General features: G+C 35.6%; 2 protein-coding genes across 3 annotated transcripts; both read left to right on the top strand.

Annotated features, from left to right (window-relative positions):
* The first annotated feature begins 208 nt into the window (after positions 1 to 208).
* Positions 209 to 5,155, top strand: LOC100800954 (F-box/kelch-repeat protein). 2 transcript variants are annotated; one of them, XM_006576839.4, is made up of 3 exons: positions 209 to 731; positions 3,042 to 3,178; positions 3,789 to 5,151. In XM_006576839.4, exon 3 carries the CDS (start codon positions 3,866 to 3,868, stop codon positions 4,901 to 4,903), a length of 1,038 nt encoding a protein of 345 aa, XP_006576902.1. In that variant the 5' UTR covers positions 209 to 731; positions 3,042 to 3,178; positions 3,789 to 3,865; the 3' UTR covers positions 4,904 to 5,151. The 2 variants fall into 2 exon arrangements, with proteins under 2 accessions (XP_006576902.1, NP_001276262.2); NM_001289333.2 differs by lacking the exon at positions 3,042 to 3,178 and having other exon boundaries at positions 337 to 731; positions 3,789 to 5,155.
* A 2,114-nt stretch (positions 5,156 to 7,269) lies between these two features.
* LOC100809122 (tRNA (guanine-N(7)-)-methyltransferase non-catalytic subunit wdr4) lies at positions 7,270 to 9,988 on the top strand. The gene is made up of 10 exons (XM_003520524.5): positions 7,270 to 7,499; positions 7,568 to 7,738; positions 7,839 to 8,007; positions 8,106 to 8,162; positions 8,248 to 8,318; positions 8,652 to 8,730; positions 8,812 to 8,871; positions 9,071 to 9,174; positions 9,264 to 9,324; positions 9,525 to 9,988. Exons 1-10 carry the CDS (start codon positions 7,384 to 7,386, stop codon positions 9,894 to 9,896), a joined length of 1,260 nt encoding a protein of 419 aa, XP_003520572.1. The 5' UTR covers positions 7,270 to 7,383; the 3' UTR covers positions 9,897 to 9,988.
* Positions 9,989 to 10,367: the final 379 nt, after the last annotated feature.

Here is a 10,367-nt window from a genome sequence, read left to right as displayed (position 1 = left end):
TGAGAAATAAAAACGTCGTTGTTGTTGAGTTCGAGTCTTTCCTTTTTTTTCGTTCAATTTTTTGTTGTCCACGCGCAATTCGCATGTCAACCTAACGTGAATAAGAATATATAGAATATCTTTTTTTTTTTTTTTTATCTTGGGATTGATACCAAGTATCTATCAATTTTATCTGTAATTAATTTTTCTCGAAAAATCCCATTAGTTACCTTTAATAAAATTCCCTCATCTCAATCAGGTAGAATATATGAAATTTCCATCATAGTTTTCAAGCACGGAAATGAAACAAAAGAGAATAGTCCAACTCAAAGAGAGAAAAAAAACAAAAACAAAAATGGAGATTCCACAAGTTGTGGGGGAAGAAAAAATGAAAAGGAATTTAGAATATGCGGAGAGGTATTCTTCTGGACAATGAATGAGGAGGAGTAGTGAATCGGGGCACGCAACAAAGGGGAAGGAAAATTAATCCCTTCATTATTATATGACTTACACTAACACGAGTTATTATTATTTATTTTGATTCTTAAAATACCAAATCAGAACTATTAACCTAATCTCTCTATCTACTTTGTTTCGTTTCACATATTTGAAAAAGAAAACCTTAGGCGAGGGGAAGTAACGCAAAACCGAAACGCACAACATTCACATCCACATTGTAAAACTCTTTATACATACCAATTCCCTTCCTTTCCTCTCTGTCTCTTCGCAATCCCTTTCTTCTTCGCTGCCAGGTAAATCACCTTCCCCTATATCTGCTAATTTATTATTATTGTTTTTTTGTACTTCCGAAGGTACTTAATTTGTTTTGATTTTGGTTCTGTTTGGAGTTGATCCAATACCCATTGTTCTATAATTTCAAATTTCGACTCTTTTTTTTTTTTGCTTTACCACTTTGTTGCAATTCTCGTACTTGTTTGTTCATTATTTTGTTATTACACTTCTATTTCATTCTTCTTTTTTGTGAGTAAATGTTAGGGCTGGAATCCCTATTTGAATTCTGAGATGTTTTGGAAATTTCCAAACGAACAATTTCAACGAAATCTTTCAATTTCTTATTTTACTGTGCGCGCTAAGTGGTTCATGAGTTTGTTTGTCTTTCCCATTTGACTTTGTTCATTGCTTTATTCTCCGTAGAAGTGAATTTGGCTTCTTTGTTGCTCCCTATTGAAGACATTTTTACGAATTTTCAGTTTCGTTTGTTTTGGGTTATGCACTGAAACTGGGAATTAGTTTGTTTTTTTTTGGGTCAATTTTTCTTTAGAAAGTATGCACATCCTATTATGAAAGCATTGCATTGCATTCAAATGAGATCATATTTGCTTTTGGGTTCTCCCTGCAATAGGCTGTTTTCATGTTGGCTGTAACTTTTGGTCACATATGTTTGCTATGTCGTATAATTTCCAATGCAACTTATTGTCCTATGTAAAAATTATTTTTTTTACCTTTGTTTTTGCTTGGGAGCAACTGCATCTGAAGGTTCAATATAAGTATTCTTGGGTTTATCAGATGACAAGAAAACATTTTGCTTTATTTTGTGCTTCATAACGAGAGGAGTCTGGTATATGACCATCTTATAATTTCAGTGAATTAGGTGTCTCTAGTATTGGTATTCCTAAACTACTTCATGCATTTTAATGCTATATTGTTGGGGTTGCACATTTAGTTTAGACAAATGCAAATCAGTGTCCTAAGGGCATGGGTTAAGGAAGTAAAAGGGGAAAGGTTTTTATTGGCATGTGTAAAAATGCAGTCCCTTATGATTTTTAAATGTCCTCCCAAATGATTTTCAATAAAATCTTCACGTTTTTTAATTCCTTAATTAGTGTCCTAAGGGCGAGGGCGAGCCCTGGTGCAGCGGTAAAGTTGTGCCTTGGTGACTTGTTGGTCATGGGTTCGAATCCGGAAACAGCCTCTTTGCATATGCAAGGGTAAGGCTGCGTACAACATCCCTCCCCCATACCTTCGCATAGCGAAGAGCCTCCGGGCAATGGGGTACGAAGTTTTTTTTTAGTGTCCTAAGGGCACTGGTCAGCACAACCCTTTAGTTTATGCTTCAGTATTGGGGTTGAAACTGAGTTGTGCAAAGCTAAAGTTAATGCAGCTTAGGGAGGGTTTATGTAACTTTCAATAACAGGTCCAAGCATAGAAGCAAAATGTAAAACATAGAAAGCGTAGGTCGGTATTTGGGCATGATTTGAGAATTAGATCCAGCTTATTAATTAATCATTATAGGATTTTACCTTATTATTCCCTTGAGTATATTGAAAATTGGTGTCAAAAGTAAAACCTTGAGAATCTGCTGAGTGAAGGGATGGACATATTTATTAGAGGGTAATCACTCTTTCTTGTGTCCCTTATACAGGGAATCAACATTGGATGATACTGGGTTGCATTTTTGTGATTCCTGTTTTCTTTTTAAACCCAGATTTTATCCTTCAATTGTCTAATTTTTACAAGATGTCAAGTTCCCTAATTGTAGATATGTCGATGTCAATTGAACTTTAAGAACCAGGCTAGCAGGGTTGTAAATAGCGCGCTTTAGCACCGCTATAGCAGCATTGCAGAGTGTAGTGGCTGTAGTGGTCCAAATAGCAGGCTGAATAGTGGCGATAGTGGGGCTGTGTTGATTCCAAAAAACCACTTTGAATAAAGAAGTTAGGGTTTTCTTGGGGGGGGGGGGGGTATTTTGGGATTTCAATTTCAAAAAGTGTAAATAGTGGTGAAAATTTTAAATAAGACGACTTGAATTTAGAAGATGATGATTCCTATCTAGGAAACTTGTATTTGACCTTTGCTAGTATTTACATGCATGTTTGTTTAAGACACCTATGGCTTTTTATTGTTAATTAAGAATGTGATTAATTTTGAGTATTTTTTGAGAATTTATGTGTATATTATACATTATATAAACTACATAATGAATTTCAAAATGGCGTCTGTCCCACTATAGAGTTTTTCGGTCCAGCCACTACGTGCTGCTATCCAGGATTCAAACTATGAATCAATAAATAAGTTTATGTTGTTTTTTTAAAATTTTCCAGACAGGGTGATGTTGAAACCTGAAATACAGTCTCAATTCTACAATGGGATTGAGGAGGTAGATAAAATGCAAATTCATGAGTAGTTTGAAGATTATGAGAGAACATGGGACAGTTGCTGGGGCAGAGAGGGTGAAAATGTGAGATATCTTTGAAGGCTTTTTTGGCTTCATCTTAAACAACCTGCTTGTCTTTGTTTGACTCTTAGGAAATAAATTATTATGTGTGAGTGTCTACATTTCAACATGACTTCTACCATTAGGTAGACGGGGGACCACTAGTTTGAAACCTTATGGGTCTTAATTTGAGACTAACTTGTTACTATTTGCCATCATAATGAATAAATATAAAATTAAATATGTTATTACATGCAAATCCAATACTCCCTAATATTTTTGTTTGTTTGATGTCCTGTATCTTTTCTCAAGTTCTAAAATATAGATAGTTTAATGAAAAAAACACTTATAAAGGGAGCCAATATTATCATAAATTATATTCAACTGCACTGTTTTTGTTGTTATTCTTAATGTTTCATTTACACAACAAAAAATTTCTTGTTTAATTTGTTCTGATATCCAAGAAAATCTACCAAGCTTTGTAGACAATATTTTCATTCAAATTGTAAAGTGAATTTGAATTTCATTCAAAGTCTACCATTACCATGTCTTTCAAATTAGTACTGCATCTAACACATTAAATTTGAATTTTAAAGTATCAGTTTACGTTAATGGATAAATATTGTGATTGCAGGTGCACCTTCTGTAATAACAGAAAGTCAGTGGTGTAAAGTTATCAGAAATAGATGAAACAGCGGTTATAAATATATAATGTCTGGACTGATTGAAAGACTTCCTGATGCTGTTGCAATTAGGTGCCTTGCACGTGTTCCCTTCTACTTTCACCCAGTGTTAGAGCTTGTCTCTCGTTCTTGGCAAGCAGCTATTCGTAGCCCTGAACTATTTAAAGCTCGGCAGGAGGTTGGTTCAACTGAGGATCTGTTATGTGTCTGTGCTTTTGATCCAGAGAACTTATGGCAGTTGTATGACCCTATGCGAGATCTCTGGATTACACTCCCTGTTCTTCCCTCAAAGATCAGGCACCTTTCCAACTTTGGTGCTGTTTCCACTGCTGGAAAGTTGTTTGTGATTGGTGGTGGAAGTGATGCTGTTGATCCTTTGACTGGTGACCAAGATGGTTGTTTTGCAACAGATGAAGTTTGGTCATATGACCCTGTAGTCCGGCAGTGGGCCCCTCGTGCGTCAATGCTTGTTCCCCGTTCTATGTTTGCATGCTGCGTTTTGAATGGAAAAATTGTTGTGGCTGGGGGCTTCACTAGCTGCAGAAAATCAATATCTCAAGCAGAAATGTATGATCCTGACAAGGATGTTTGGATTCCAATGCCTGATCTTCATCGCACTCATAATTCAGCCTGTTCGGGGGTAGTGATTGGTGGGAAGGTGCATGTACTGCACAAGGATTTGTCAACAGTGCAAGTTTTAGACAATGCAGGGCCCGGTTGGACCGTTGAGGAATGCGTGTGGCTCCAAGGGCAGATGGCAGTTGTCGGCGATGCACTTTATGTAATGAGCCATGGATTAATCTTCAAGCAGGACAAAGAAGTGAGAAAGGTTGTAGGTTCAGCATCCGAGTTTCGAAAGAGAATTGGCTTTGCAATGACTGGACTAGGTGATGACTTATACGTGATTGGAGGCTTCATTGGACCAGATAGATGGAATTGGGACATTAAGCCATTATCCGAAGTTGATGTTCTCACACTTGGAAGTGAGAGACCAACTTGGCGCCAAGCAGCTCCGATGACACGGTGTCATGGTCCTATTCTTGGTTGTACGCTGCTGAGAATTTAGGCTTTAGCTTTCTAGGTTCTAGTGTAATTTGTGCTCGTGGGATTTGGATCGCTTCAACTAGACAAAGAATCAGTTGTTCAATGGCTTCCCTGTTTTGTATGTAAGCTATAACATTTGTCCTTGTTTTTATGTTTATCACATGCGGTAAAGAGGTGAGTTTCCGTATTTGTTCTGTTTCTAGCAAAACAGTTAAGGATCACCATTAACAAGGTCACAAATCGGTGCTATTCCTATTCCCACCTTGAAAATCAATTTCATTTAGCTATTCAGCCTTTTATTTTCTTCTGCAAAGGTAGGTGACAGGGATTATGCTCGGTGGAGTTCATAATCTTCATCTAATCCAGCTTTATAATAGAACTGTCCAAAATGAATGAAGGTGTCATCTCCCACCGTGTTTTTTTTAATCACTTAAATTTGATTATTTTTACTTTCAATGTTTCCTTTAAGAAGAGGGGTTTATTTTACAATATAATAAAGTGTATCTTTTATAATGCTGTTTGGTTGTGAAGAGAGAAATATAGTGGATGGTAATAAAAAAAGAAATAATTAGAGAAAAGAGAATAAAAGGGAAATAAAGTAGGATGTTCAATATTGAGTTTTTTTTTTGGTACAAGAGAGTTACATGAGAAATAAAGTAAAAATAAAATGATAAAATTGTAAAGTAAATTTTACACTTCTCTCCTTTGCCAAAGGACAAAAATTTCAATTGTAAGGCTCATTAAATTCAAATTAATTTTACCTTATATCATTTCTACCAAACATCCAAACTAATTTCGGCATCTGTTCCCTTATCTCACAATCATTTCCACTAAACAGAACGTTAGAGAATTTTGGATTAAAGAAATTTGACAAAGACAGAGAATTCATAAAAATCAATTTATTATTGATATGAAACTCAAGAACACGATTGAAGGAGAACTCTTTCTTTCTCTGTATACAACACATGATAATAGTCTATCAATAAAAAATTAAATAAATAAATAAATATACATGTAATCGCCCCCTTCCCTCCAATTTACAATCTTTAAACCGCATGAAAGTAAAATGCTAGCTGGAGAGGACGAGAGCAGCGAAGGTAGGGTTTACGTGCATGGATTGAAAGTTACCATCTTGTGTCCCCGATAATAACCATGTCAATTGTAAAATTTCATTGCAATTTTTGTAATTTTTTTAAAAAAAGTCTATTAAAAATATGAAGACTCTTAATTCTTAACATGGGATTTGGTTTCTCTAAAGTAAGGGCACATATTTAACCATTGGTTAAAAAAAATAATGGTTAAAAATTACGATAAAATCAAATACATATTTAACATAATTCAAAATTAATTATTATCTCAATAGTGGATTTTCTAGTTAATGGTTAATGTTTCACTTTATACGATAAAGTGTATTCTCCTCAAAAGGAGTCGAAACCACTAAATAATATTGAGTTATATAAAAATGCACCCATTTTGCATTTTCTTTAATGTTTTTTTCTTATCATCTCTTGCTTTATTTTCTATCTTATTACTAATCAATGTTATCATTTTTTTTTATTTCTCTCTTCCATCTACTTAAATACAACCCATTTAGAGTGCACGTTTATTATTTTCCTTTAGTTTTCGAGGTTCATGATGATAGTACACTCAAGTTAGAATATATTGGTCTCTCTTTCTTTGCTTGACTTGGAAGATGTTCCATATGTTTCTTTCCTTACTTTTGTTAGGAACATGAGAGAATTTCTACGAATGGGGAAATAATACATGCACAACGAAAGGTATATATCTCTTGTATTGTATCGTATCTCAATTGTAACATTAAAAATGCTATTAAAATGGGAGACCCCAATGATAGTTTCCCAAATTTGGTTTGTTACATATTGAACGACACAATATAAGTAATACATTTTATTTTCCTCTAGAAGTAATTAAGAATTTCTCCTCTTTTTCCAATTATATACATGCCCACTATTTTTTTTATGTCCATGACCACTATTATTACGTTAACTAATATATCATTAAGCAACTAAAGTTTATATAGGATATAACCAAGACATCGTTTTATACAACAATTGAAATGTGAACTTTTGTCATATAATATTCGTCACCTTTATTATTATTATTATTATATATATATATATATAGATATAAGTTTTTTTAGTAAAAATAATCTTACTTGACGCAAATAAAATTATTATAAATAATAAAATTCGTTTAAATACTTAATGTAATTATATATTTAAGATTTTAACTTGTGAAAATGAATTAAATTAGAACAATTTTCCGTGAGTTTACCTCAACTATGCATGCAAACATAAAAATGATAATTAATTAATTTTCTAGTTTGTCAAAAGAATTAGTGTGTGAGAAGTTTAATGTTCCTTGGTGGGCCAAGCGGGCCGAAGAGAAACCAGATAGAAAGAAAGCCCAATATTTGGAACGGAGAAGCGCCAAACCCTAAGACGGAGGTTAGCTTTTCTGAGTCGCAGCATCAGCAGTAGCATGGAATCCGAATCCAAGAACGACACCCAAGTCGCTCCGGCCTTAATCGCCGTTCACCCCGACCAATCCTCCGTCGCCGTCGCAGTGGGCCCGCACCTCCGGGTCTTCGACCTCCTGTAAGCAACCCTTCCCAACTCCATCTCTCTCACTTCAACTCAGTTACATTATGCTGATAAACCCACAGTAGCGGTTCTGCAGCTTCTTTAACCGACGACTCTGATGGCGCCGTCCCGTTCCACAAGGACAACATCAGAGCCATTCGCTTCGGCGCAAAAGGAAAACTCTTCGTGTCCGCAGGTGACGATAAAACCCTCAAGGTCTGGTCAACACAGTCCTGGCGTTGCATCACCACCGTGTAATAATAGCCGCTCTCTCTCTCCCTCTCTGTTTCGTCACACGCACACTTTCAATTTAATAATTTAGTTCCTTCGTTGGTATTTTAATTCTTACAATAGGTCCTCCGAGAAGAGAGTAACTGCAGTAGCAATCAGCGACGACGGAACATTCGTGTGCTTCGCCGACAAATTCGGCGTTGTTTGGGTTGTGGATCTCGATCCTCCGTTACACGATGATAAGAAACCGGCACCGCTTCTTTCTCACTATTGCAGTATCATCACTAGCTTGGTGAATTACATCACGTGCTCGTTATTGCGTCTTTTTTGTTTTCCGAGTTAAGTTCGTTATTTTTCTTATAACTGTTTTTACGTGAATGTCTTCTGCAGGAATTTTCACCGGATGGTCGCTATATTTTAAGCGCAGATCGTGATTTCAAAATTCGAGTAAGCTAACATTTCAAAAACCTCTTCTGTGTTCTGTTATGGTTCCTTTATTTTTTTCCTCTTAATCATTATATGCACATCACAGGTTACTAATTTTCCCAAGAAGCCTTTAAATGGAGCTCAACAGATACAAAGTTTCTGTCTCGGTCATACAGAGTAAGAGTTGCTTTTCTTCTATTATTGTCGAATTTGATAACTTTCATTTTCTGGCAATACCAACTTTTCATGATTGTGGATACTGAGTATATTACTTAATTGGTAATTCATCCACTTAAAGTATTATACAATACTTAGTCCTTTTCGGTATTATCTATTTCGAGTACTTGAGGTCATCTTATAAGAATTTTACAACTTCAGATATTTTCAGCCGGATTCCTTTTTCCCTACTTTTACTTTTCTTCTAGAAAAATTAGTGAAGTTGACATGTTTTTTTGCTAAATAAAAGTTTTTCTTACTGCTTCTAGATAAATAAAATGTATTTATTTGCAGGTTTGTTTCCTGCCTTGCCTTCATTCAGGCTCAGGAATGCCCTCAAGGCTTTCTTCTATCTGGCAGTGGTGATTCCACAGTTAGTAATTCATTCAACATCCCTGTTTATTTTCTTTATGATTCTCTGTTAGATGAAAGTAATGTGGATTGCTTTTCACAGGTTCGATTGTGGAATATTGACTCTGGAGCACTTCTTGATACTTGCGAGGTTGCAATTAAGGTATTTCTTATATTTATCAGAGGCTCAGAGTTGTATAATTTTCTCTATCTTCATAAAGCATTTTTTAAATTATTACTGTATAGGCAATTCTTGTTCACATGAATAAAATTCTAGTGATTCCAATAAAGTTATGATTTTGACCTCTTTTTGCTGTTACACTTGTTTTTTACTTTCTTGCTCTGCATCCTCTGTTCCAAAGGCAGGTCTTTTAGAGTCTAATGGTAAGGCCGAGGAGCGTGGCCATGCTGTTACTGATTTATGTACCGTACTGGATGGTTTGCTTGTTGCAGTGGCCATTCAGAGGTAATTCTCCCGCTATAGCATTCTGTCATATTTCTCTTCGGGAGAATTATGTTTTGGTTTATTGACTAGTTTTATTTGATACTCTGTAGCTTGCAAGGAATAGTATTGTTGAGTTGCAATGTTTCTGCACAAACTCTTTCCGTTGCCAAGGTAATGGCTGTTAAACATGCTGGAAATGACCATTGACTTGCATCATTATGGTGATAGTTTTATTTGTCTGTTTCTATTTTTCTTGTGTGAAGTTAGATTTCTATTTGTGTTATTGTTATGAAAGCAAAGCTAACTGCTGATATACATAAGAAGGAAAACATTTGTTTCTAAGGGCATTTAAAATGGCGGGAACACTGCAGGTGGTTTCTGTTGCTGGAGAGGCCTTTGTCCCTACCTGCTTGGGGAGCAGCCCATCTATAGGGAAATTGTGGATGGTTACAGGTGTCTCTGGTCTACCTGGTTTTAATTATCCCTCTTTGGCTTGTGTGCGAGTAATTTCCAGTATTGATGTTGAGAAAGAGCCAGTTGTTCTGGGAGATGATAACATTCCTGGGGGAGAAAAACTACTAGAAACGTTGCAAGGATCTGCATCCGTTGATGACAATGCTTTTCTAGCAGCAGCTGAAGCAGTCAAAACAGCAATGTGCAACCTATTGATAAAAAAACAATACCCTTCAGAGAATAGAGAATATAGGAAGAAAAGCAGAAATGATAGAAAACTCAAGGGTTAGTTAGTATTTTATTTATTTTTGTTTTATTAATGTATGAAGCAGCTTAGAACGATTTTCTTGAATCACAAGTTTCCAAAGACTATTTTTGACAATCCATTTATTTTATTTATTTTCTGATAAACTGTGAATCTGAAATATTAAAATCAGTTCGCCATCAATTTTGTGGTCGGCCTTTTTAAATTGTTCGTAACATGTAATTGTTGTTCCTTGAGTGCAGTCTAGTAAAATTACATTAACGATACCATGGAATCTATAAGTCTTTCTAATCCTGCGATAACTTGAGGCAAGTTGGTTTCTTGTGTGCGCGTGTTTCTTTCGTTGAACTTTATGCGCTTGTAGTTGTAGTAGTTGCGTGCAATTGCATATTCAGCTGATCAATTCCATGAAAAATGGAGGGAAGCTCAAGCTTGTACTGCTTGTTAGAGTCCAAGAGAATACTCTTAAATTACTTGCATCCAGCACTGAAGCTTG

The sequence above is a fragment of the Glycine max genome, chromosome 3 (genome assembly GCF_000004515.6).
Source record: "Glycine max cultivar Williams 82 chromosome 3, Glycine_max_v4.0, whole genome shotgun sequence".
Classification (NCBI taxonomy): domain Eukaryota; kingdom Viridiplantae; phylum Streptophyta; class Magnoliopsida; order Fabales; family Fabaceae; genus Glycine; species Glycine max.
This window is presented reverse-complemented; position numbering and strand designations above follow the sequence as displayed.